The sequence below is a fragment of the Cucurbita pepo genome, chromosome 2, assembly GCF_057944985.1.
Source record: "Cucurbita pepo subsp. pepo isolate OVF chromosome 2, ASM5794498v1, whole genome shotgun sequence".
Taxonomy (NCBI): domain Eukaryota; kingdom Viridiplantae; phylum Streptophyta; class Magnoliopsida; order Cucurbitales; family Cucurbitaceae; genus Cucurbita; species Cucurbita pepo.
The window spans coordinates 15363780-15389276 of NC_141799.1; the positions used below are offsets into that span (position 1 = coordinate 15363780).

General features: G+C 35.2%; 5 protein-coding genes across 7 annotated transcripts; 2 read left to right on the forward strand and 3 right to left on the reverse strand.

The window, feature by feature from the left end:
* Window positions 1–93: 93 nt before the first annotated feature.
* On the reverse strand, window positions 94–1094 carry LOC111786172 (RmlC-like cupins superfamily protein). Its single transcript, XM_023666514.2, has 2 exons — window positions 587–1094; window positions 94–515 (listed from the first exon to the last, which is right to left on the reverse strand). Exons 1-2 carry the CDS (start codon window positions 996–998, stop codon window positions 205–207), a joined length of 723 nt encoding a protein of 240 aa, XP_023522282.2. The 5' UTR covers window positions 999–1094; the 3' UTR covers window positions 94–204.
* A 3627-nt stretch (window positions 1095–4721) lies between these two features.
* Window positions 4722–8414, forward strand: LOC111788610 (ACT domain-containing protein ACR11). 2 transcript variants are annotated; one of them, XM_087121457.1, is made up of 10 exons: window positions 4722–5159; window positions 5658–5724; window positions 5813–5938; window positions 6050–6144; window positions 6584–6668; window positions 6747–6806; window positions 7537–7592; window positions 7742–7847; window positions 7922–7990; window positions 8079–8414. In XM_087121457.1, the coding sequence occupies exons 1-10, from the start codon at window positions 4999–5001 to the stop codon at window positions 8139–8141; spliced, it is 888 nt and encodes a 295-aa protein (XP_086977583.1). In that variant the 5' UTR covers window positions 4722–4998; the 3' UTR covers window positions 8142–8414. The 2 variants fall into 2 exon arrangements, with proteins under 2 accessions (XP_086977583.1, XP_023524773.2); XM_023669005.2 differs by having other exon boundaries at window positions 4729–5159; window positions 5658–5715.
* Window positions 8415–8775: 361 nt separating this feature from the next.
* On the reverse strand, window positions 8776–11082 carry LOC111788609 (4-coumarate--CoA ligase 1). Its single transcript, XM_023669004.2, has 4 exons — window positions 9952–11082; window positions 9444–9856; window positions 9256–9358; window positions 8776–8994 (listed from the first exon to the last, which is right to left on the reverse strand). The coding sequence occupies exons 1-4, from the start codon at window positions 10945–10947 to the stop codon at window positions 8869–8871; spliced, it is 1638 nt and encodes a 545-aa protein (XP_023524772.1). The 5' UTR covers window positions 10948–11082; the 3' UTR covers window positions 8776–8868.
* A 7054-nt stretch (window positions 11083–18136) lies between these two features.
* Window positions 18137–21224, forward strand: LOC111788619 (phosphatidylinositol-glycan biosynthesis class F-like protein). The gene is made up of 8 exons (XM_023669020.2): window positions 18137–18424; window positions 18534–18599; window positions 18723–18765; window positions 19150–19204; window positions 19601–19649; window positions 20007–20074; window positions 20236–20344; window positions 20897–21224. The coding sequence occupies exons 1-8, from the start codon at window positions 18248–18250 to the stop codon at window positions 21008–21010; spliced, it is 681 nt and encodes a 226-aa protein (XP_023524788.2). The 5' UTR covers window positions 18137–18247; the 3' UTR covers window positions 21011–21224.
* Window positions 21225–21799: 575 nt separating this feature from the next.
* Window positions 21800–24732, reverse strand: LOC111788618 (uncharacterized). Of its 2 annotated transcripts, XM_087121456.1 has the most exons (7): window positions 24366–24732; window positions 23821–23985; window positions 23686–23790; window positions 23401–23574; window positions 23213–23319; window positions 22749–23056; window positions 21800–22571 (listed from the first exon to the last, which is right to left on the reverse strand). In XM_087121456.1, exons 1-7 carry the CDS (start codon window positions 24483–24485, stop codon window positions 22009–22011), a joined length of 1542 nt encoding a protein of 513 aa, XP_086977582.1. In that variant the 5' UTR covers window positions 24486–24732; the 3' UTR covers window positions 21800–22008. The 2 variants fall into 2 exon arrangements, with proteins under 2 accessions (XP_086977582.1, XP_023524787.2); XM_023669019.2 differs by having other exon boundaries at window positions 23686–23985.
* Between the last annotated feature and the right edge of the window lie 765 nt (window positions 24733–25497).

The window sequence follows — 25497 nt, forward strand, 5'->3', positions numbered from 1 at the left end:
CAATTTGTTGCAAGTAAAGTCTCGAGTGGTATCTATATCATATTCGACGGGAGATGTTTTGGTTCGATGTTGTATCTCGTAACATATAAATTAGATGGTGTATACCTCTCTAAAATGTAAAATTTCTTATTAATACATTAGATTCCACACTTATGTGTTTCTCGTGGAAACTTGTGCATTTTCTTTTCAAATGAATCTATAATTTTACAAGCTTATGTATCTGGGTAGGGTTACATTTGGGTTGAATTTGAGATTTGGTAGTGAAGAAAGAGCTTTTAATTTGTCGAGGAACTTGTCTATGAAATGACTTGAATCAGCAGGCTCGAACATGGCACCATTGACGTTCACAACTCCTGGATTCTGACTGTTATACACAGAGAAAATGGTGGCCGTCTCATAACCAGAATTCAGACAGAAGTGCAACAACCCCTTTGGAAATACGATTACATCGCCTGTTTTTAAAAACTCTTGAAAGAGTCGGTTTTTGGTGTCAATGAATCCAGCTAGAACGATGCCTGCAAGGAAGACAAACACACAACTCCTTACTCTAATACCATGTTAAATCACCGCTCAACCCAATACGTACCTTGATTCACAAAGAACATCTCTGTGGCTCTTGGATGCGAGTGAGGAGAAACGATGGCATCCGTGCCCAAATCAGTTCTAGAGATAGATAGCCCGAGTGAATTCAAGCCAGGGAAGTCTGCAGCCGTGACGACCTTCACCAACGAGCTGAACCGATCATCGGTATTGACCGGTCCGGTTAACTTTGCTGAGGTGAAGTCATCCGTCCTAACAATGGTGGGGTTCTTGCAAGGGAAGCCATTGATGAAGTCAATTCTATCAGTGGCTGTTGGACAAGAATCAAAGACATTATGAGAATCAGCAACTGAGATTCCAAGACAAGAAAATAACACAACCAGAAGGAAAATTAAGGAAGATGATGGTTTGTTCATTTTGAGTTCATGTGTTCGAGCTGAGAATTTAGGATGAAACATATAAATATGCTTGAATTGTAAGGTTTTTGAGGTTGCCAACAGTGGAAGATATTAATTTCCTAATTCTTGGAGTTTACTACTAGATTTCTGCATTGCTTAAAGCAAAATTAATATGAAATTTAGTGATGGGTAATATGAATAAATATTTTTCCTTCTAAATTAATAATTTATTAATTCTGATTAATTATAATTTCAAAAAGTAGTTGAGTAAGAGTTCTAGCTAATTAGTGAATAGATGAATGAATGTGGGCCAAGCCCAAGGTAATACAGTAACAAACAAAAAGCCCAATCACAAATTAATGAATTGATTAATAAATATGTGGGCCAAGCCCAAGTAAATACAGTAACAAACACAAGGCCCAATCACAAAAGTTAATGAATATGTGGGCCAAGCCCAAGTTAATAAAGTAACAAACAAAACGCCCAATCATAAAAATTAATAAATTGATTAATAAATATGTGGGCCAAGCCCATGTTAATACAGTAACAAACAAAAGGCCCAATCGTAAAGTAAATAATTGGTTAATGAAAATGTGGGCCGAGCCCAAGTTAATACAGTAACAAACAAAAGGCCCAATCGCAAAGATTAATTAATTGGTTAATGAAAATGTGGGCCGAGCCCATGTTAATATTGTAACAAACAAAAGGCCCAATCGTAAAAATTAATGAATTGTTTAATGAGAATGTGGGCCGAGCCCAAGTTAATACATTAACAAACAAAAGGCCCAATCAAAAACATTAATAAATTGGTTAATGAAAATGTGGGCCGAGCCCAAGTTAATACAGTAATAAAATAAAGGCCCAATCGTAAAAATTAATGAATCGGTTAATGAAACTGTGGGCCGAGCCCAAGTTAATACAATAACAAACAAAAGGCCCAATCGTAAAAATTAATGAATTGGTTAATTAAAATGTGGGCCGAGCCCAAGTGAATACAGTAAGAGACAAAAGGCCCAATCGTAAAAATTAATGAATTGGTTAATTAAAATGTGGGCCGAGCCCAAGTGAATACAGTAAGAGACAAAAGGCCCAATCGTAAAAATTAATGAATTGGTTAATTAAAATGTGGGCCGAGCCCAAGTGAATACAGTAAGAGACAAAAGGCCCAATCGTAAAAATTAATTAATTGGTTAATTAAAATGTGGGCCGAGCCCAAGTTAATACAGTAAGAAACAAAAGGCCCAATCGTAAAAATTAATGAATTGGTTAATTAAAATGTGGGCCGAGCCCAAGTGAATACAGTAAGAGACAAAAGGCCCAATCGTAAAAATTAATTAATTGGTTAATTAAAATGTGGGCCGAGCCCAAGTGAATACAGTAAGAGACAAAAGGCCCAATCGTTAAAATTAATGAATTGGTTAATTAAAATGTGGGCCGAGCCCAAGTGAATACAGTAAGAGACAAAAGGCCCAATCGTAAAAATTAATGAATTGGTTAATTAAAATGTGGGCCGAGCCCAAGTGAATACAGTAAGAGACAAAAGGCCCAATCGTAAAAATTAATGAATTGGTTAATTAAAATGTGGGCCGAGCCCAAGTGAATACAGTAAGAGACAAAAGGCCCAATCGTAAAAATTAATGAATTGGTTAATTAAAATGTGGGCCGAGCCCAAGTGAATACAGTAAGAGACAAAAGGCCCAATCGTAAAAATTAATTAATTGGTTAATTAAAATGTGGGCCGAGCCCAAGTGAATACAGTAAGAGACAAAAGGCCCAATCGTAAAAATTAATGAATTGGTTAATTAAAATGTGGGCCGAGCCCAAGTGAATACAGTAAGAGACAAAAGGCCCAATCGTAAAAATTAATGAATTGGTTAATTAAAATGTGGGCCGAGCCCAAGTGAATACAGTAAGAGACAAAAGGCCCAATCGTAAAAATTAATTAATTGGTTAATTAAAATGTGGGCCGAGCCCAAGTGAATACAGTAAGAGACAAAAGGCCCAATCGTAAAAATTAATGAATTGGTTAATTAAAATGTGGGCCGAGCCCAAGTGAATACAGTAAGAGACAAAAGGCCCAATCGTAAAAATTAATGAATTGGTTAATTAAAATGTGGGCCGAGCCCAAGTGAATACAGTAAGAGACAAAAGGCCCAATCGTAAAAATTAATTAATTGGTTAATTAAAATGTGGGCCGAGCCCAAGTTAATACAGTAAGAAACAAAAGGCCCAATCGTAAAAATTAATGAATTGGTTAATTAAAATGTGGGCCGAGCCCAAGTGAATACAGTAAGAGACAAAAGGCCCAATCGTAAAAATTAATTAATTGGTTAATTAAAATGTGGGCCGAGCCCAAGTGAATACAGTAAGAGACAAAAGGCCCAATCGTTAAAATTAATGAATTGGTTAATTAAAATGTGGGCCGAGCCCAAGTGAATACAGTAAGAGACAAAAGGCCCAATCGTAAAAATTAATTAATTGGTTAATTAAAATGTGGGTCGAGCCCAAGTTAATACAGTAAGAAACAAAAGGCCCAATCGTAAAAATTAATGAATTGGTTAATTAAAATGTGGGCCAAGCCCAAGTTAATACAGTAAGAAACAAAAGGCCCAATCGTAAAAATTAATGAATTGGTTAATTAATATGTGGGCCGAGCCCAAGAATACAGTAACAAACAAACGGCCCAATCGTAAAAATTAATGAATTGGTTAATGAAAATGTGGGCCGAGCCCAAGTTAATACAGTAAGAAACAAAAGGCCCAATCATAAAAATTAATGAATTGGTTAATGAAAATATGGGCCGAGCCCAAGTTAATTCAGTAACAAACAAAAGGCCCAATCGTAAAAATTAATGAATTGATTAATAAAAAGTTGGGCCGAGCCCAAGTTAATTCAGTAACAAACAAAAGGCCCAATCGTAAAAATTAATGTATTGTTAGTGAAATTGTGGGCCGAGCCCAAGTTAATACTGTAACAAACAAAAGGCCCACTCATAAAAATTGGGTGAAGCCCACGCTAATCTGTCTTTTTCAGAGAGAGAGAGAGAGAGAACGGGAAAAAGATAATAAATCCTGAAAAAGAAAAAAGATAATTGGAGAAAAATATGAGAAATTCGAATTTTATGAACCAAACGCGTCGCTATAATTGGAAGGTTCTAGCGATCAACTGGTCCCAATTCCAACTGGATTTCTCACTATCAAATTTAAAAACCAACAGAATAAAATAAAATAAAATAATAATTATAAAATACGATTTTCCTCCTATAATCAAAATATTGTAGTTTTAATAAATTTATTTGATTATATTTCCAATCTTTTTTAAAAATTTCAAAAATTAATCTTAAAATTTACCTTAAAGAATTAATTTTTAGATTTATCAACCTACATAGACTAAAATTAAATATTAAAATAACATGTTAGTTCTTGTATTTTAATTTTATTATTAGCTTTGTCAAAAAAATAAATATTTGTATGAAAATTATTAATATTATTTAATTAATCTCAATAAACCTTTTAATTACTAAAATTACATGCTTTTCTTTACTGGATTCCTTTTAATGAAATTGGTCACGTAGCACTGAGTTAGGAGGCATATTCTCCGAGAATACTTTAGGTTAAACATTCATTAAAATAAGTGGGGTCGAATTTTCGGATTAATATTAGATATTTGAAAGTAAAATTACTGTGGAGAAGTATTTTAATATTATATATATAATCATTGCAGTTATTTACGATGAATCATGAAATGTCAAACAAATTTCCGGAAAAAAAAAAAGAAAAAGAAAAAAGAGTGAACGAAAAAGAAGATAAATTGTCATGAGGATTCTACCTATCCATCTCCAATGGCGGATATTTCGAGATCACTCGGGTCCAGATGGGTCGTATTCTTCTTCCTCGCTGCCCATTTCTCTCCTTCTGAATCCTTCTCTGAACTCAGAATGTTCTCTGATTTCCCTTCTTTGATCTTACTCCCTTCTCTCTAGCTTCTCGTTTACCTCCCATTGCTTCCGATTTTTGCTTCTGGGTTTGCGTTTTTCGCTCCTCTTCTCAACCTTCCCGCCATGACTGTGGCTGTGGCTATGGCTTCTTGGTGCTCTGGGCTTCACTCCAGTTGCAGTTCTTGGACCTTCAAATCTTCTGAAAGTCGTTTTGCGACTGGGGGTTTGTTCAAGACCTCCCTTGCTTATCAGAACAAGTGTTTCTGCCTAATCCAAAGGGGAAGGTATGAGTTTCAATTGATTGATTTGGTGTGTTTTTGTGCTTAATTTTATCATATTCGTCCAATTTGGATTGGACATTATTGAGATTTCTGTTTAGATTTATTACTATTTCAAGCTGAAGATCATTTGGGCTAGTAATTCATGCTTCAATCTCTCGTTCGTGATATGTAACAATCTTAGGTTTCTAAATTCTCTCTGTTTTATCAGGTTAGTTAGTATAATTGAACAAGACCCAGTGATTCTCTGTTAATTAAGAAGTTGTTGATGTCAAATCACCACTGGATTTTAAGCTTAAGCAGATGAATTATGTGTATATTTTGAATACTCCTCTCTCAGCTCGGAGATTAATTGGATTTAGGAAGTCCACCATGTGAATTAGTTTTAAGAACATGTTTTTGTTTTTAAAATTTGGCTAAGAATTCCAATGTTTCCTTTAAGAATGAAAATCATTTTAGTTTTTGTGAAGATATGTTTATAAGTTTACTGCTGATCCGTCACAGATGGTCTTCTTCCAACATGAAGAGTATTGCACGAGCATCATCAGCTACAGCTGTTGAGGTACTGAAGGTATCGATACATGTGATTTGCAATTGTTGGATGTTTGTTCTTAATTTTTGTTGGACCTCTCCCTCTCTTGGGAGTGGTTGCACAACAGGATGGAAGTAACGGTGATACTGATACAATTCCAACGCCCATAGTTATAATAGACCAGGACTCTGATCAAGATGCAACTGTTGTGGAAATAACCTTCGGCGATCGGCTTGGAGCACTTCTCGACACGGTACAATGCCATGTTTTCGTATTTACAAAGTCATCTTTAACATTCCATTTTTGGGAGCTTTTTTGGGTTGTCTTATCCGTTGTCATTTCCTATAATCTGCATTGGATGCAGATGAATGCTCTGAAAAACCTGGGGCTCAATGTCGTCAAGGCGAATGTCTTTTTGGATTCTTCTGGAAAGCACAACAGATTTTCGATCACAAAAGCGTAAGTATTGGATTACTTGTTTGTTAGTTAAAAAGAGTGGGTAGTTGTTCTTATTCTGTAGTTACTATGCTGAACTTGAAGTATCAGGTTGTTATATTTAGATACTCCGTTGCTGTCTTTTTCGTTACCAAGTGGTAGGTTGTTTATAATTGCTGTTAGAAAGATGTGAACTATTTCACCAAATGTCTATTGTTACAACACGCATGGCTGTGATACTTGGTTAGTAAATTTTGCAGTCCCATGACATTGCAGCTATGCCTCAAAAGACCAATAAACGCCCACTTTCGTGGTATATAAAGTGATATGACAATACTAGTGAACTGATTTGGACAACCCTTTGGTTATGTGGACCTTACCAACACAAACATTAATACCTTCAGTAAAATTTGGACTTAAAATCGGTCGGATTTTGATTTTTGATTGTTGTGCTAATATGCAGAGACACCGGAAGAAAGGTAGATGATCCAGAGTTGCTTGAGGCGATTCGTTTGACGATTATAAACAACTTGCTTGAGTTTCATCCGGTATGATCTTATCAAGATTCATTCTGGGTGGATCTTCTAACAATTTTTTAAGTTCCTAAATTTGAAATGTTTGTTCAGGAATCAAGTGCTCAGTTAGCAATGGGAGCAGCATTCGGAGTCATGCCACCGCCACAACAGGTCTTAAACAACTTTCCATTTCAAGACTGGCTGTGGTGCTTTTTGATTCATTTACTGTGGAGCTTTTTCTTCATATCATATCTGCTATTGCATGATATTGTTGTTATGTTTCTTTTTGTGGGGTATAAAACTAGACATCATGTTCCCTCCTCTGCTCTCTTTTTGCATAATTTCTCATATTAGCTGGCTAACAAGGTTACAATAGTCTCAAATGTTGGCTTTCCCCGGTTCGCAAATCCATAGGATGGTGTGTAGAAACCTGCATAACCTTGTCCTGCCACGCCCACCGCTAGCAGATATTGTTCTTTTTGGACTTCCCTTCAAGGTTTTTAAAGCGCGTCTGTTAGGGAGAGATTTTCACACCCTTATAAAAACTGGTTCGTTCTCCTTTCCAACCGATGTGGGATCTCATGTGAACGGACATCGATTGAGGAGGAGAACAAACTCTTCTTTATAAGGGTGTACAAACCTCTCCCTAGCAGATGCATTTTAAAAACCTTGAGGGCAAGCCCAAAGAGAATAATATCTGCTAACAGTGGCTTGGGCCGTTACAATCCCTTTTGTGCGATAATTAAGTTTGCTTTCTTGTTTTACTTCTCGATACTCATCGTTTCACTCAATCTAGCTATTTGTTTGAACGTTTTATATTCATCCTTTCAAATGTTTCTGAGTCGTCACCATTGGAATGATGTTTTCTCCCTTGCTTGATTTGTGACATGTAATTTCTTAGGTCGATGTGGACATTGCTACGCACATAAGCATACAAGATGACGGTCCTGACCGAAGGTAATGCTCGTCTGTTTCCTCAGAAAATCATTGACACAATGGCAATAATTTTCGAAACTTGACTTGCAAACTCTTGTTAATCCTGTATATGTGAGGGGAGAGTGCAAATTTTCAAAGTTTTTTCAAAGTTTTTCCTTGACCCTTTACAGCTTACTGTATGTGGAGACCGCTGATCGACCGGGATTGTTGGTGGATCTTGTGAAGATCATCACGGACATAAACGTTGCAGTTGAATCGGGAGAATTCGACACCGAGGTGACTATTTTCAGTGTTGAATTTGCAGGCCTTCACTGTTAGTAGTATTACAACTCTCTTTGTCCTGGCTGCAGGGACTGTTGGCTAAGACTAAATTTCATGTTAGCTACAAGGGCAAAGCCCTCATCAAACCTCTTCAGCAGGTTGGTAAACATTTAGATTACTGGTTACAACTTACTTACAACACTGTTCGTTACCGAACCCAATTGACGATTTACGTCGTTTTTACAGGTTATATCAAATAGTTTACGATATTTCTTGAGGCGACCAAGCACAGAGGAGGCGAGTTTTTGAGCCATATGATGAAGTAAAAACCAAAAGCAGGATAAATTAGAGTTGGAGAAATGTTGTGCATTTATAGTGTTTATATCATTTACGCCCTGTTGTTGTAACATATCTTACCATCCTCATTCATACTCTTTCAAAGAGATTTGAACCTCAAAATTAACATTATGCATTCATGAGAAATATTCGAGCTTGTTGCTCAATACTCGACCGTGTCATGATGTATTCGTCATTGCTCGATTGATTGCTTGATGGAATAAATTACAAGATAAATCTTCAACCTTTCGATTTTGCATAATGAATTATAAATTTTCTCTTAAAAAAAATAATAGTACATAGTACGTCACTACACTAATGTCCGTAATTGCCACCTATACTTAGTCTTATCCTTTAACGCACTTACCAAACCTACTTAACACTCCATGTGTACACATCGACCCATGTGGGACTAAGGCAACAATGAAGGATAGTACATTTATGTGCGTATGGTAATTAATACGCGGATGTGTGAGCTAATTTGGATGATTATTCATTATTGCAATTTAAAAAACAGAAAAAACATTATCTATATATATACATATGAAAAGATTTGAAGTTTCCATATAATATATATATATATATAAAGTAATAATAACAAGAGAGGTAAAATAAGAGACTTGCATTGGCATTAGTAGTGGGTGAAATTGCAAAAAAAAAAAAAATAATAATAATAATAATAATAATAATAAAAAGGAAATTAATTAGGAATTGGAAAATCAGCTGCCAACTTTGCCCTCAACTCCTTCCTCAAGATCTTACCCGAGGGCGATTTCGGAATTGCGTCTATGAAAAAAACCCGGTTTATTCTCTTGTAGAAAACCACCTGCACCGTTGTCATAAAATTTTCAGAAATATACGAATTCAATTTCCTAATATCTAAAAGAATATATTTTTGCTCCTAAAATTTGTAAATATTTTTTTTTAGTCCTCAAATTTAAAACATGTCTATTTTAATCTTTAAAATATTGTTTTATTTTCCATAATTGTTTAACTAGCAAATAAAGTGAATTTATAAATTGAATATTTTTTAAATTTAAAAATAGAATAAAAATGATAATTAAGAGAACAAAATAAGATTACATGCCTGTTTTGATATAAATTGTTTAATTTCATCCTCAGTCACTTCGGAGTTCTTCAATTTCACTACGAACGCAACGGGAACCTCTCCAGCTTCTTCATCTTTCATTCTGCAATTCACCACACGTGCAAAATTAATGATAAATAAATAAACAAATCGGAATTGGAAATCTAATCGAATCAATTGATTCTTACGGAACGACGGCGGCATCGGAGATGACCGGATGAGTGAGCAACAGAGCTTCGAGTTCCGCCGGCGCGACTTGGAATCCCTTGTACTTAATCAGTTCCTTCAACCGATCGACGATGAAGAGTTCGTCATCGTCGTCGATCAAGCCGATATCGCCGGTGTGCAACCAGCCTTCGCTATCGATTGTGGCGGCCGTTGCCTCCGGATTGTTGAGATAGCCTTTCATGATTTGATCGCCTCTGATGCAGATCTCTCCCGGCGTGTTTCGGGGCAATGAGCCGCCGTTTTCGGTGTCGACGATCTTTATCTCGGCGTTTCTCACGACGGTGCCGCAGGCTCCTGGTTTCATCGGAAATGGCTCCTTCGCAAATGCTAAACCCATCGTTAGTACAGGACCCGCCTCTGTCATTCCATATCCCTGCAAAAAAAAAAAAAAAAAAATTAATTAATTAATTTACACGTGGACTTCTGAATAAAATTTTATTTTGTAATTAAATTATGAATTTGGCGCACCTGGCCGAGCACAGCCTTGGGAAACTTGGCCCTCACGGTATCTTCAAGCTCCTTCCCGAGCGGAGCTCCGCCAGATTTAATCATTCTGATCGACGACAAATCGTATTTCTCCAAGTCCGGCGACTTCGCAATGGCGAGAACAATCGGCGGCACAATCGGCGCAATTGAAACTCTGTATTTCTCCACCAATTGCAAAAGCGAACCAATCTCAAATTTAGGCATGATCAAAATCGTCGCACCGGCGCGCAACCCGCAGAGCAGAACCGAATTAAGCGAATAGATATGAAAAAGCGGCAAAACGCACAAAATCACATCGTCGTTTCTGTAGTACAGATTGGGATTTTCTCCATCCACTTGCTGAGCCACACTCGTCACTAATCCTTTATGTGTTAGCATCACTCCTTTCGGCAATCCAGTGGTTCCAGAGGAGTACGGCAGAGCAACGACGTCGTCCGGACTGATCTCCACCGCCGGAATCTCATGATCGCCTCCCTGGATTAAATCGGCAAACGATAAGCAACCTAGCGGCGGAGAATCGACGGTCATGATTTTAGCATCAGGTAATTGCTCTGTTATTTCCTTCACTTTCTCGTAATACGACGATTGCGTGATTATCAATTTCGCCTTCGATCCTTTCGCTTGCTTCGCGATCTCTGCCGCAGTGAAGAAAGGATTCGCCGCCGTCATAATCGCGCCAAGGTACGAGGCGCCGAGGAAAGCGAAGACGAATTCCGGTGAGTTCGGGAGGAGGAGCATGATCACATCGCCTTTTGCAATACCGAGTTTGTACAATCCAGAGGCGGCCTTGCGAGCGGCGAGGTCGACGTCGGAATAAGTGAAGGACTCACCAGTGACGGCATTGATTAGACAGGTCCGGTGGCCGATCTCTGCCATCTTTTCTTGAAGGCAGTACGAGTGCAGAGGTAGGTGCTTAGGGATGTAGATATCCGGCAATTTCGACCGGAAAATGAAGTCGTGAACCGTTTCAGTGGCCATTTCAATGGCGACGATTTTAGCTGATTGAAGAAGAAGAAGAACAGATGAACCTTTTCCGATTCACGTTTATCGTGTTCTTCTGAGTTCGACGAGGGAAATTTCAGTTGAAGATATAATGAATTGTGTTGAAGATGGGACAAAAAAATTGGGGGTTGGTGAAGGGAGTAAACGGTAATTTTGAAAAAATTTCGTCAAAATTTTCATTTTTTCTTTTTTTTCTTTCTTTAAATACTATATTACCTTTAATTTTACATTAAAAAAAATTAATTTTATTAATTTTATCTTTTAAATTTGTAATAATCTTGAGCTTAAATTTATTTTTAAGATTTAATGAGATTTTTTAATTAATTACAAATCTATCGTATTTATAAATTATATAGTTTAAATTATTAAATAATAAACGCTATTTAAGTTTAGTAAATGCTTTTAATCCTCATGCAATTCTTTGAATAATTACTTTTAAAACCTACTGTAAAGAGAAATATTAATTTTTTTAATTATTGGAGCTTGACGTAGAGGTAACTTTTCATTTATTTAATTATTTAATTAGGTATTTCACGAGTGGATCAAGATGTAACTTATGTGTTTAATTTTTAAATGTATTAATTATTTCATTAAATAATAACAATAAAGGCATGTAGATTTTAAATTTATTTTATATACATATTAGATATTACTACAATGAAACAATCAAAATAGCCCAAATTAAAATAAGAGAAAGCCTAGAGAAATTACGATTAAAAAATCGATTAATAAATATTTTCTTTGATTAATAATGTTATTTAGAGTGATCCTCTAAACCCCTCATTAATTTTGTATTAAGTCCCTAAATTTTAACTTCAAGACTATTAATATCATAACGAACATTTTATCTATTAGTTAAAAATATATATAATAGTAAATTAAGTTAAGTTCGGTTGAAAGACTAATATCTAAATAAACGTCTAATTTTTTAATCGTAAATATACGAAAAAAAAAATTGAGGGAAAAAAAGTTGGTGAGAAAATGGGGTTGGTGAGGGTAGGTGTTTTAGGTGATGGTGGGGCCTAAAAGGATAGGGTATTGGTTGCCCCAACTTTTTCATAGTGCGTTTTAGCCCAAGCCTAAAAACCATTAATTTTTTTTTTTCATATAAAATATATAATTTTAATTTTCCTAATTTTGGGTTGAAACTTTGTGAAGCCCACTACTCATTTGTTTTAATTTAATTTAATTTAATTTAATTCCAAGGAAAAATAAATAATGAAAAAAAAAATGGTGGTGATTGTGTTATGTGGTCATGTTCAAAGATGAATGGCAAAAGTCTCCATTTTACCTACTACCAACTCATTCGACCCTCCAATCAAATTTCGTCAATTAAAAATTCCGATATATATATATATATATATTTAAGCTTATTTTGATCGAATTTGCTTTAGATTATACCCATTTTTAGTAATTGATGTCGTTTTAGCTAACAAAATGATAGAAGATATATATATACATACGATATGACGCATGAATCGACGCGTTGTTGATATTACGTTAAAAACACATTTTCATCAGCCAAGAAGAAGGAACATTAGTGATTAGTGCATGAATAAATTATATTTTATTTTCACAAATATTGGATGGAATGATAGCCGGGCCCAATTCGTAAATCAGAATCGGCCCATATTGCCGAAATGGGCTTAATTCTAGGCCCATGACCATAGCTTTTACGAAAGTTGTTCGTAAGTGTTTTTGTTTCAATATTCTCCACGATATTGGGTTAATCTATAATTTGTTTCCTACATAAATTTTGTAAAATGTAATATAAAAATAGAGACGGTGAAAAAAATTATTTAATTTTACTCTCGTAATTATATAATTAAGAGAGTAAGATATTCAAACGTCTGATCTCTTTGTCAAGATTATATATTTTAACTAGTTGAGTTAGGTTCAAATTGATTATTTTATTTATTAAAAAAAAATATTTAGATCTATTTAGATCATAATGTATAAATATCTCTTTTTCAGGTAGTAATTTAAAGATTTAATTAATTTTTTTTATGATATTTTTATGACAAAATCATCCCAACCCACATGCCAAAAAAGCTTAGCCACCAACCTAAATGGGAATTAAAAAATAATTAATAAGTGTGATATGATCTCATTTATAAACTATGATGGACATTATTCTATGATAATTAATAGTACTAAACAATTGAAACCAATGGTAATTAGCCAACAAATTAATTGAATTTATTTATTTTATATATAATTCAATTTATAATCTTTAAAACCATGGTTGTATCATTGTATGAGATCAGGGTTAGCTAAGCCCTATTATTGAAATTTACTTTTGAATTTTTATATATGAAATTTCCAAAACATATTATTTTAAAAAAATAAAAAATAAAAAACATAGCGCATATTTAATAAACATGCTTATGGAGGGTAGCTTCGAATATTCACTTATTCATTTTTTAATATATTAATATTTCAAAGAGAAGAGTTGACCTAATTTAAAATTTTAAAAATTAATTACTTTTTTTAATTTAAATTTTTTAAAGGATTATATATGAAATAATTTTTAAGTTATTTTTTAATTAGATGGTAGGCCATATAAGATGGGTACTATTATTTATTTTTTTTTTTCTTAAAATATTTATTTTCAATAAAAGCTCACCACCAAGAGTTTAAAGAAAATAAAAACTTTGCCTCTTCCATATTTCTAATGTTTGGCAGCCAAAAGTAGAAAAATAATTAATTTATTTTATTTTTTGTTCCATTCTCTTGTGTTCTTCCAAGGAAGGGTCTAACATCAACTTGTGCAACAATAATAGCTACAACTTTTGAAATTTCCATTGTCCGTTGTTCATAAATATCCTACTTATAAAGCTTATTCTTTTTACAAATTCATCTCGATTTTAATGTTCATTCTTATTGCACGATGAAAAGTTTATTTTTGTACCAAATATAGTTATTGTATTATTCTATGTGCTTGAGAGGTTTTGTGTTTTGAATTCAACGCTAGCAATACAAGCGTCGTGCTACTAGGCGAAGCGGTGGAGTGCTGCACCCTAGATGGCAGAGTTCAGTAGCTGAAAGTATCACTGGCTTACGCTCTGACTCGAGTAACATGGGGCACGTGGAATCCAGTGTGAATCAGTAAGGACCACCTTGCAAGGCTAAATACTCATGAGTGACTGATAGTGAAGTAGTACCGTGAGGGAAGGGTGAAAAGAACCCCATTGGAGAGTGAAATAGAACATGAAACTGTAAGCTTCTAAGTAGTGGGAGGGAGTGTTAGTCTCTTTAGTAACAAAATTTAGGGTATAATCAACTTGGTCGAAATAGACGTTGAATTGAACTAGGGATGTACTTGGGTTGAGGGAATTTTTTGGACCGACCCAAAAGTTCGAGTTAGTTGGATAATCCAACCGAACTGAACAAAACTTTGTTGGATGATGAAAGTCCCATATTGGCTAATTTAGGGAATGATCATGAGTTTATAAACAAAGAATACTCTCTCTATTGGTATAAGGCCTTTTGGGAAGCCCGAGCTTATACTCAAAGTGGACAATGACAATATCATACCATTGTGGAGAAAGATTTTAAAAAGACGTTGATTTATCAACCATACATAAAACTACAATTTTAGATAAGTCGTAGGCATTCAAAACAATACCGAACTAATTCAAACGGGACTAAATGAAAGAAAGAAAAAGAAGGATAATGGTACCTAATTCATTCTTAAATAGCAAGACTTGACAAAACTAGTCAATTTTAATTTATATTTTTTTAATAAAACAACCTAACCCTTAAATTGCCAACCAAATCATAGACTAAAAATTGGAAAATTTTCAAGTTTTGATTATAATTTCTCCTTTCTTTACCGACACAAATTTGTTTTCAAAATCAAATGATCTCATGTGGCATACCAAGCAAGTTGTTCCCTTCTTATTCTAGTTAGGCCACACTTTATTCTAATTTTCTTCTAATTTTCCAAATTAATATTTTTATTATTAGTCAATTTCTAAATTAAAAATAAGAATTTAACAACTATTATTTAAAAAATAACCTACTTGAATTTTGAAAAAATAAAAAAAAATAATATAAAAAAAAAATTTAAAGCATAATACTAAATTATGACGATATTTCTATATGTAAATAAATAAAGTATGAGTTGACATTTTCTATACATTTTTATATATTAAATTAAATTGAACCCTTACTTGACGATATTTTTATATATTTGAACCCTTAATAAAATTAAATTGTAATTAATGTATAAATTTAAAAATGATTGAGATTTGAATTTAGTAACAGTTTATTCTTTAATTTGTTTTTAATTTAATATAAAGGAATTAAAGGAAAATGTGGAAATTTTAAATTTTGAAATAAATGTGAAGTTTTTAATTTTCTTTTGAAACATGAATGTACCCAACAACTAACCAAAGTGGATGAAATTTAAAACTTAGGTCTAATTTAAGTGATGTAGATAAGTTTAAAGATATATCATATATTATAAGGTCCAGAATTAATGGAAATCCGAATAATAAAAGGAAGTGTATTTAATATATATTATTCCCCATTAGAACACAAAATAAACAATTACAAATATATATTAAAATTATAAAAAAAAAAAAATTAATTATAGCTTCTGCTGGTCACGTGATGGTGGACTCCTCTTCAGACTATATTAACAACCCTCCATTATCATCGTTTTTCCAACGCTTTCTTCTCTCTCTAGAAAAAAGGAACTGTAGGTGGTGGTCGGCCGGTGAGTCTGGCCGTGTTCGGTGATCGAGTGAGCGGCGGTGGGCGGCTCTCCAGGCGGAGGAGAAACAGGCATGGGTTTTTGGCATCAGATGATTCTTCCTGTACGCCGTGTTTGGCTCGCCGTTTACGGCCGTCTTAAAACTCGCAAAAATGGTTAGTCCTTTCCCCTTCTCTTAGTTTCTTCCCGTAACGTCGTCTTCCTCAATTTCAACTTCCTGCTTCGTCCGTACACTTCACTCCTTTCAGCTTTGGTCTTTGTTTATTATTATTTGATTAAAAAAAATCCTTATTACGTAATTAATCTCATTAATTTCTTTTCATTTATTTGTAACTTATTTAGGGATATTTAATTAAATTATAAATACAACGGCTAATAACGGTTACGGTTTAGGATGAAATGATAACACAATTTAATTTACATAAAAATAATATATATATTTAAATGATTTTATAATTATTTTTTTTTGTAAAAAGAGTAAATTAATTGAAAAGTTTGAAGACACGTCAGCGATTCAATAGGTGTATGGTTGAAATTCAGTAAGTCGGTTGGAGATTAAGTTCTAATCATAATTAATTTAGTTTAAGGACATTAAAAAAGGGAAGAAAAAAGTAAGATCAAATTATTTAAAAATAAAAAAGAATTATTATCATTATTTATTTTTAAAATAAGTTTGCAATTTAAATTCACTTCAAAGAGTTTTTTTTTTTTAATATTATATTTTAGCAAATTTAAACAATATACATTGTGTTAAAAAAAAATTAAAATATTTTTTAGATGGATTATCCTAAAAGGTTATTAGTATTAATTAAAGTGAAATAATGACCTGAAAATTTCTAGTTTCTAAGAATTTTAATTAATTAACCTTATAAAGGTGGTTTGGAAAAACATCTCTTTCACACAATTTTTTTTTTTTAATCTTTATTTTAAATTATGCCTCCAAGTCACAAAGCATTGTCAATGGCTTGAAAAATAGAGATTCAATATAAAATAAATAAATAAATATAATAATAAGATTAAAAAAAAAAAAAAAAAAAGACATTTCTCACCCTCCCTTTTTTCTTTTTTCTAAAATTATTATTATTTTGTAAAAAAACAAAGATGCTTCCACCAAGGAATATGTCCCTATGGCTGACCTTTTTGGACCACTTCTTATTGTTGGGCATCAAAATTACTATTTTTAACTTATAATGAATTTTATTTATTAGAAATTCAAATTTCTCAGTTTTTAATTAACAATAAAATAAATATTCAAATTTCTAAAAAGTTGTATTTGATTGGACATATGAAGGATTACTGAACCTTAACGATGATGTGGAAACATGTGGCTATCAGGACGTAAAGGTAATGTGGGAAATACTAAGGAGATCAGAAGCAGAGCAAATAACTCGTCGACATCAAGCTAGACGTAAACACAAACATTTATGGAAGGCTTTCGTATGGTCTAACCCTACTGAAAGTACAGTTAAAATGTCAACTTTTTCGACTTTTAGCCATGTTTCATAGGGAGACGAGTCAAGTCCTCTCCCCCTTTTAAATGGCTACAAAAATGTATCCATCGAGTTTTAGGCCAATTTGGGTCTAAAGTGAAGCGAAGGGTTGTAAATAGAAATAATAATTGCTTCTAAAATGTTCCTAAAGGGGAGAAATCCCATTACATTGGCCATTTTGTGGTAAGATAGTGAGATGTTGACAAATGGTTTAATATGGCTCTAACACTCATTTTCTTCACCATATATCATAAGATAAGAATTAAGTATTAAAAAAAACATTATCCTCTTTAGGCTCGGGCTTTCCCTCAAGGCTTTAAAACGTGTCTGTTAGGAGAATAAAGGGTAATTTGTTCTCCTCCCCAACTAACGTGGGACATCACAATCCACCCCCTTCAGGACCCAGTGTCCTTACTGGCACACTGCCTTCGAGACCCCGCGTCTTTACTGGCACACCGCCTCGTGTCTACCCCCTTCTGAGTACAGCGAGAAGGGCTGGCACATAGTCCAGTGTCTGACTCTGATACCATTTGTAATAACTAAGATCCACCGCTAACAGATATTGTCCTCTTGGGGCTTTCCCTCAAGGCTTTAAAACGCGTCTGCCGTGAAGGTTTCCACACCCTTATGAAGGGTGATTTGTTCTCCTCCCCAACCAATGCGGGGCATCACATAAGTAGTAAAACACGAGAAAATGAAGAAAACATGATAAATTTTTAGAAAGTATTTAAGCGATATATATACTTCATATTAGTAAAAACACACGAAATATATATATATATATTTACAAAAAAGATGTGTTTTTATTTTTCAAAATATGAAAATATTTTAAAGGACTCTTAGTCTAACATAACATAAAATTCGACATTTAAAGTATAATAAATGTTGTAGTTTAAATAATTGTGAAGAAAATTATTATATACATCCAATTAATTATAAAATTATTGGAGTTTCTTCAACAAAAGGGGGGGAAAAAAAATCGAAACACCCGCGTTAATTTCTCTTCTATTTCCTTCATTGAACATTCAGCGGGAATTCGCCGTATGAGCTACGAGAAATTACAGTAATGGAGACGGAGAAGAAAGAGATGACCAGTAAAGCTTCGCCTCCCGTATCGATTGCAGAGGCGTTCTTCGTCCACCTGATATGCGGCCTAGGGCTAGCCCTAGCCTTCTTGATTGCTCGTCATGTCTACTCCGCCGATCTCATCTCCGATCCTTCTCGTACTCTCATCTTGATTTTGGTACTTTCTCTCTCAATTCGTCTAAATTTCATACTTCGTCATCGCAGGTTTTCATTTTCGAATCCACTTCCTGCATTTTGAGTGATTCATCTTCTTTCTCCCTGTTCAGATTGTTGAGTGTCCGATTGTGATCCTTCTTTACAGCCGGTATCGTACGGACCGTGAGCAATGCTCGGTATAGTTGACTCTCTTAGCTTGTTTCACCTTATTCTATTTGTTCGTGAGAGAATGTATTGCTTGTTTTGAAATCAGATAATGAATTTAGAATACTTGGACTGTGTTCTATACGAATTTGCAGTACTTGAAAGCTGTGGCGCGAGGCATACTTGGACTCCTTGCTGGTTAGTTGGAGAAATTTTGTTTTATTTGCCTGCTTCTTTTGATTGTCATTCGTTTAGGTAGCTACGAGTGTTTTGATGTTGTTCTCCATCTGTTCTTTTAATTAAGCATGTTGAGGATTGAAATTTTGTATACGAAAATCGTACAGATGTAATCGGTATAGCTCAAATTTGATATGAAATGAGACTTCAAATTTGATGACGTGAGTTTCTCAATGTGTCCATGAGGAAGGATTCTAATAGTTGGAGCCATTTTTGTTTTCATGTCCCTAGTCTTTAGTGACTACCATGCCTTTTCTTTTTCCCCCTTGTTTGTAGTGATATATGGTTGCTTGGTTCTTCTCGCGAAACTTGTCATAATCGGATCAATGTGGCCTAATTATGCAGGTGCTATTATTAATGCTTTTGGAGCTATAGTTCTTGGCGCTCCTATTGGTGCTCAGTACGTGAATTAGTGACTGAAAATCTATATCTTTCATCTCTAATGGATTGCAAATATTGAATTTTATGGTTTGAATGGAAATTTTATACGAGAATTTGTCCAACGAATAAATCAAGATCTGCTCTCAGTATCGGCTGGTATTTTATCACCATTTATGGGAACATTACTTTTCCTTTTAACTTCAATTCAAATTGTGAATATTTTGAGTGGAATTTCACTTGGGGAGATTAATTAACAGTAGCATCCTTAATCATGTTTGAGTGTTTTATAATTATGAACATTGATGTTCCACACATTTAAACTTTCTCGCGGCCAAGTCTTGATGGTCATTGATAATACATTTGACAATACTGTATGTGTTTCCGTGTAATGTCTGAATACTTCTCCTTGGCACAGATACTTATTGAAGACCCTTAACTGGTCACTTGTGATGTCATCGTTCAGTGTAAGTAAGGAATGATTTCAATATATATTGTTTCCAATTCTTCCACCTTTCCGAAGCTTGTAGTGTAGTCATTGGCCGTTGTCTAGCATCCTTATGAGATGGATAGTGCCACCTATGTTTTGGTTTCAGTTTATTATGTTATAGTTGTAGAATTCGAAACTATTTAAGCCTATTATGGATTAAGGGAAGTTCTTATATTTAGATACTATTTTCAGTTTGCTTTGTGATGCAATTCTCTTTGTATTAAAATTTCAGGGTAGACGTTGTGCTGTGCTAAAAACCAAATTGCTTCATAACTTCCCCTTTTCGTATACGATAGGCCTTTAATATTGGTGGTGGTTTTTGCTGGTCTTGTAGGTCGTGCCTTCAGCTTGTGTCTTTGGTTCATCATGGATGGATTGGCAGCGCCTATTTGCTTACACAAAGTAAGCCTCCTGTCGCATTATCTCTATTCTCTCTCTTTCTGTGTTCATTTAAAATATCTACGTGACGTGGGTGCATTAATCTACTTGCTAAATGTTTAGTTTATGACAACAAGGTAAACGCAAACTCTGAATATAAAGTAGTGATTGCTGTTCAATTGCAGGCCAAATGGAACTATTGATCATATGATATGCATTCCAGCACATGGGGCCATTATTGGAGCCTGGTTTGGCGCATGGCCCATGCCACTTGATTGGGAAAGGCCATGGCAGGTACTTGGTTTTCATCCTGCACTTATATTTTCCCAATAGAACTTGGGCTGTGTATGTCAAACCTCAATGACACTCAATATGTCAATTAACAGTCTCTAGTTTGAACTAAGAAAATATTACATGATTTTTTAGGCATCCAAAGAAAAAAAGAGTGCAACTTATCTCTAGGTCGTGAATTTAGCCATAGAAAGCTATTTGATGGTGCTTAATTTTTCCTTGTTCTATTCATGATTTCTAGGCATCTAAAGAAAAAAGAATGAGTCGAGTTTACTTACCTCTAACTTGTGAACCTGCACCCAAAATTTTCGGGAACTTATTCATAAAAAAGAACAACTCTATATATTTTACGTACCTATGGTGTTATCTCGGATATGAATAAGATTTCAGGATTTGGTATCAATATATGTCTAATTATTTCCAATATAGTTCCTTTAACCAATTTCCCATCTAATGGTCATCACTCTTAACTCTAAGTGCTTCTTAGCTCGAAGGTCTTGGTCTTTTGTCACATCTGTGTGAACTCTACTAAATACAGACTCCTTCAATATGCAGGAATGGCCAATTTGTGTGAGTTACGGGGCAGTAATCGGGTACTCAATTGCAATGGTAGCATCCTTGGCCTTCTCACATGCGCGGAGTGGTTTGCAGCATGTGAAAAGAGACTAACAATCAAGTATTTTGTTATAACTAGATTATCAAGTTTTCCCTCAATATCTTCATTGTGGGGTTTCTTAATGTTCATCTTTTACTCCTACAATGGCACGACACTCTTTTTCAAAAGTTTTCACTATTCATTTTCCTTTTTATATCCACCCACACACAAGCTGTTTCTTTGTAGCCTGTATAATTGCATGAAAATCCCCCTTTTTCCTTGCTTCCACTGTGGACGGGACGTCATCTTGTGAATTGTCTCTCTGTATGTGGTTACTAAATTTTGCAGTTTGTACACTGATCTCGAAGGCCTTTTCCCTGCTGCGTCACCGCTCACCGAAAGGGAGTACGGTTGGTTCCCGTATAAAATAACTCTCGTCAATCCCCACCACAAAAAAGGTGGATAAGGAGAGAAGTAGGGGAGAAAAAGATATCCATTGGATCCGAGGAAGAAAAAGACATTCGATAAGAACCATTGCAGCTTGTCTGGAACCACCGCCACCAGCTGCTTAAACTTTGTGAGTGGACTCCTCAAATTCTTCTAATTACATTATTATTGTTATTTTTTAATAAGAATTTTCCTGAACCAGAACTTTAGAATCTCCACTTGTTGAATTTTTCTGGCCTACCCCACTAATCTTGGTTTTGCCAGCTAAGTTACTAAATTTTCAAGCTAGATATACGTTTGAATAAGACTTTTGGAAATTCGGATTCACCTTTTTACCCAGTTGACAATTTGCTTCTTAGGTAAAATTCTTTGAGTTTGTTTCATCCTTGAGCTTTAGAAATGGCCAAGACAAGGGATACAGAGAAGTTTTAACTGTTTAGCTGATATAAGTATTTTATACATTAACCATCCTCCTGCTAATATTTACAAAAGTTGACAAGTGAGAAGATAGGGGTAGATGTCAGGATAGTTCCCCCCTCCATCTTTGTTTTTTCCTGTTTTCCAGTAGAAACCTGATTTATGGGTTTTAACTACACCTATTAACAAGTTGAACCAAAAAAAAAGGTTATCTAGCACGATCATCAGAATCGTCGAACAAGTTGAAAAAAAACCGAGGTAAAGAAGCTATTCTTGGAAGATTAAGCAGCAGCTCACCCACCGAATCATTTCTTGACATGGCTATGTGCTTGCTCGATTCAAAGCCATTACGGACAGGGAAGCTTTCTTCATTCTTGATTTCATGTTCCAGTGTAGAAATCGAGTTGACGTTGCCACCTGCGACATTGAGGCTATTGCCAGCTTTGGCTTGCGAGGCCTTAGCCATACAAGAATCCTTCTGTAGAAGACTGCACAGGGAGTTTACCCTGGACATGATGGTCTGTTCATCGGCGTCAGATGCATGTTGAGAATCACCAAATAGATACTGTGTAATCCCCTCTAGAGTCTCTCTGCTTTGTTGATTATCTTCAGAAAACATGGGTAGGCAGTGTTCAATATGACTAACAAAATCGCTAACGGACATGGATGGACGAATTCCAGGAACCAGGACTTGGTCCCATTTGTTGAACAGCCTTGAACTTTCCGATCCATCATTTCCCAATTCTTCGTTCATTGTGTGAGCTTCCATTCCTAAAATGTATATTTGACAAGTCAGAAACATTTTCAGATCCAAGGATAAATGATTCTTGTAGGGGGAAGGGAAATTCTTTAGGTGTATCTATTGACTCTTCAAGTTCAAGTGGTGAAAGATCTTATGTTCTTAATTGATTATGCCCATAATTTCAGCTGTCAGTTGAAGATTTTTACCTGAGTTAGGTGATGGAGATTGCTCAGAATATTCTTCAGAGGCACCAGCACGACACTCGTGTTCTTTAATTGACGAAGGGGATTGAGTTCCAGATGTTGACACCATACCTAAACTAAAGAAAGTAGGTCCTTCCTCACTCTTCAAACCAATTCCTTCTTTGGATTCATTTGGACTATTGGTTTTAAAATATGGACATTCTAACACGATCTCTGGTTGTTGGCTTAAAAAGTTGAGACGAGGATCGCAACGCACGAGCTTCTCAAAGTGCTTGTTTAAAAAGCCTTGTGAACATTGCAGGAAATGTTTTCTGCAAAGTAAACAAAACAGAATTTTAGCCTACTAGACCAAAATACATATCAGAGTCTAGCTGAGTTAAGCAGTCTCTTTCTGTGGTTTTCATACTCAAATATAACTAGAATAAATGCACCAGCTACAAGGACTGCTGGATACGCAAATCAGGTACCTGTGCCTGCTTGCTTCTCCCCCAGTAAAGTCGGCTGTTGCTTGCCATAAAGTATGCTTCTTAGGTTGTGGATTTATTTCCCTAAAGAAAAGGGGCTGTCTCGCCAGCTGAAAGAAACAACGGTAAATCATCATATTACTAAGAACAAGGTTCATGTTCCACAACTTGGCTATAAAAATGTAACTCACCACTACATCCAAAGTTCCTAGACCATCCTCGGCGTAATTTGCCTTGAGAGCGACGATATCGGACCATTGAATTTCTATCTTGTTCTTAAGATTCCCATCAAGAAGCTCCCAAACCAACTTATGCTTTGCAAAGTAACACTTCGCCACTAGATCACCCTCGTACCTTGACTTATACTGCAAAGCAACACAACTAACATTTTCTCAACATCATTCAAAAACAAAAGGAAACCCAAAACAATTCCATTTCGTTCCCAAGAAAACTCGCAAGGAAAAAGATGTAAGTACCTCCCAAGAACCAATCTTAAGAATTAATGCAGGGAAGTTTGAAGCCTTGAGCTTGTCTGCAGTACTAAAAGCAGCAGCATTAGCTCCCTTCTGGTCCTTCTGGTCCTTCTGGTCCTTCTGGTCCTTCTGGTCCTTCTTGTTCATAGTCGCTAATTTAGCAGTTTCCTGAGACAGTTTTGCTTGGATCAAATCCAATAAGGACGGACTCTTTTTGAGACTCAAACCCAACGGGCTTGGCTCATCTAGAGGATTGTACGGACTCGACGACACAGAAAACGCATTGGCTTCTGAAGTCCATCTCTGCACGTTCAAAAAATTAAATTCAGAAAAATAAAACCCTAACTCCAAGTTCATAAGAAGAAGCACGAATATCATCACAGAGTAATATAGGTACTCTGTTCCGCTACCGCCACAAGAAAACCAGAAAGAAACACATCTTCTAAGAACAAATCTATGATTGATTAGAGAAGTATAACAAAGGCTAATCGATTGGAATTCTTCCAAAGTCGCGTTTGGATTGGGGAAAATTTTGTGGACGAATGAGCTCCACCATTTCGGAACATTTCTAGCGAATTCAGTTCGGTCTCATACCAAACAACTTCAGAAATCAAGTAAACGAACCAAATCCAGATCGATTTCAATCAGATCATAGAGGTGAAAAAGGAAGACAGAGCGAATACCTCGGATTTGGATCGCTTGTGAAATTGATCGAGAAGGTCCTCCAAAGAATCTTCAACCTCCTTCTTCAGCCTCTTCGTGCCCGGAATCTTGTCCGTCCCCGAATTCATCAGCTGAACCATCAAGCCTTCAGAGAAAGAGAACAAAATCAAATACACAGATTCTTCAAAGGAACTCCGTCAGAACCGAATCGTTCTCTCTGAACCAGCCACAGCGAAGCAGTCGGAAAAGAAAGGAAATCTCCGCCGGAGAAGAAGACCGATTCACAAAATTAGAGAGACGTTTTCTGTTGGTTTTTTGTTGGTAGAAGTTAACGGCTACGTTCGATTTCAACTCGGTGGAGGAAGAAGCGAAATTGCCCCCGTTCAAACTTATACAGCTTTTGCAGACGACAAAGTCAATTTACCAAATTACCCCCTTTCTCCTTCCACGTCAGCCGCCGTTCCAGTCCATTCCAGACTGCCGACTGGCTTTGGTTTAGGAACTCCCGCTGACTGTGAAAAGCACTCCTATCCATTCATACTGTGAATATTATTATTATTTTAAATATAACTCGTGGGATATTATATTAATTAATTTGGGATTTTATAACTTCGATGAAAAGGTAAAAAAATTTAAAAAATACGAAAATTTGATGAGAATATTCTACCGCTACACTACTATAATATCGGCTTCCTTTATTTAAATTGATTTATTGTTAATTGATGTATTATTTAATTTTTTAAAAATATTTCTAAAAAAATTATAAATACTAGAAGTTTCCTAAGTTTTGTCTTTGTATGATAATATTAGAATTTTTTTGGATAATTTTCTTCTGAAATAGCGGCGAGATGACGACATGCTTTAATTTTTGTCGTTTTGTTGGAAGTCACGTGCTAGCACGTGAGAAAAACGTGGGACCCACCTGACAATGTTCCTCTTGGTAGAGTAAGTGATTTCGCCTTTCCGTTTTTCGAATTGCTGTGATTGGAGGAACTTGAAACGTGTCGAAAACTTCTGGACACGTAAGCGTATTTATATCCACGTGGTGCCATTTTGGATAACGATGAACTGTGGGGCCCACTTGTGGATAAGGTTTGGAACACCAAAGCACAGTATTTTTCTTTTAATTATTTAAATAGAGCAATTACATTA

Coding starts and splice junctions, on each gene's coding strand:
- LOC111786172 (XM_023666514.2), bottom strand. CDS start 998: ATGTTTCATCCTAAATTCTCAGCTCGAACACATGAACTCAAAATGAAC. Junction 516..586: donor GATGTTCTTTGTGAATCAAG/GTACGTATTGGG, acceptor TCTTCCTTGCAG/GCATCGTTCTAGCTGGATTC.
- LOC111788610 (XM_087121457.1), top strand. CDS start 4,999: ATGACTGTGGCTGTGGCTATGGCTTCTTGGTGCTCTGGGCTTCACTCC. Junction 7,593..7,741: donor GATGACGGTCCTGACCGAAG/GTAATGCTCGTC, acceptor GACCCTTTACAG/CTTACTGTATGTGGAGACCG. Junction 7,848..7,921: donor CGGGAGAATTCGACACCGAG/GTGACTATTTTC, acceptor TCCTGGCTGCAG/GGACTGTTGGCTAAGACTAA.
- LOC111788609 (XM_023669004.2), bottom strand. CDS start 10,947: ATGGCCACTGAAACGGTTCACGACTTCATTTTCCGGTCGAAATTGCCG. Junction 9,857..9,951: donor CCAAGGCTGTGCTCGGCCAG/GTGCGCCAAATT, acceptor TTTTTTTTGCAG/GGATATGGAATGACAGAGGC. Junction 8,995..9,255: donor AACAATTTATATCAAAACAG/GCATGTAATCTT, acceptor ACAACGGTGCAG/GTGGTTTTCTACAAGAGAAT.
- LOC111788619 (XM_023669020.2), top strand. CDS start 18,248: ATGGAGACGGAGAAGAAAGAGATGACCAGTAAAGCTTCGCCTCCCGTA. Junction 18,425..18,533: donor GTACTCTCATCTTGATTTTG/GTACTTTCTCTC, acceptor CTCCCTGTTCAG/ATTGTTGAGTGTCCGATTGT. Junction 20,345..20,896: donor ATTGGGAAAGGCCATGGCAG/GTACTTGGTTTT, acceptor TTCAATATGCAG/GAATGGCCAATTTGTGTGAG.
- LOC111788618 (XM_023669019.2), bottom strand. CDS start 24,485: ATGGTTCAGCTGATGAATTCGGGGACGGACAAGATTCCGGGCACGAAG. Junction 23,575..23,685: donor TTAAGATTGGTTCTTGGGAG/GTACTTACATCT, acceptor GTTGCTTTGCAG/TATAAGTCAAGGTACGAGGG. Junction 23,320..23,400: donor TAGGAACTTTGGATGTAGTG/GTGAGTTACATT, acceptor TGTTTCTTTCAG/CTGGCGAGACAGCCCCTTTT.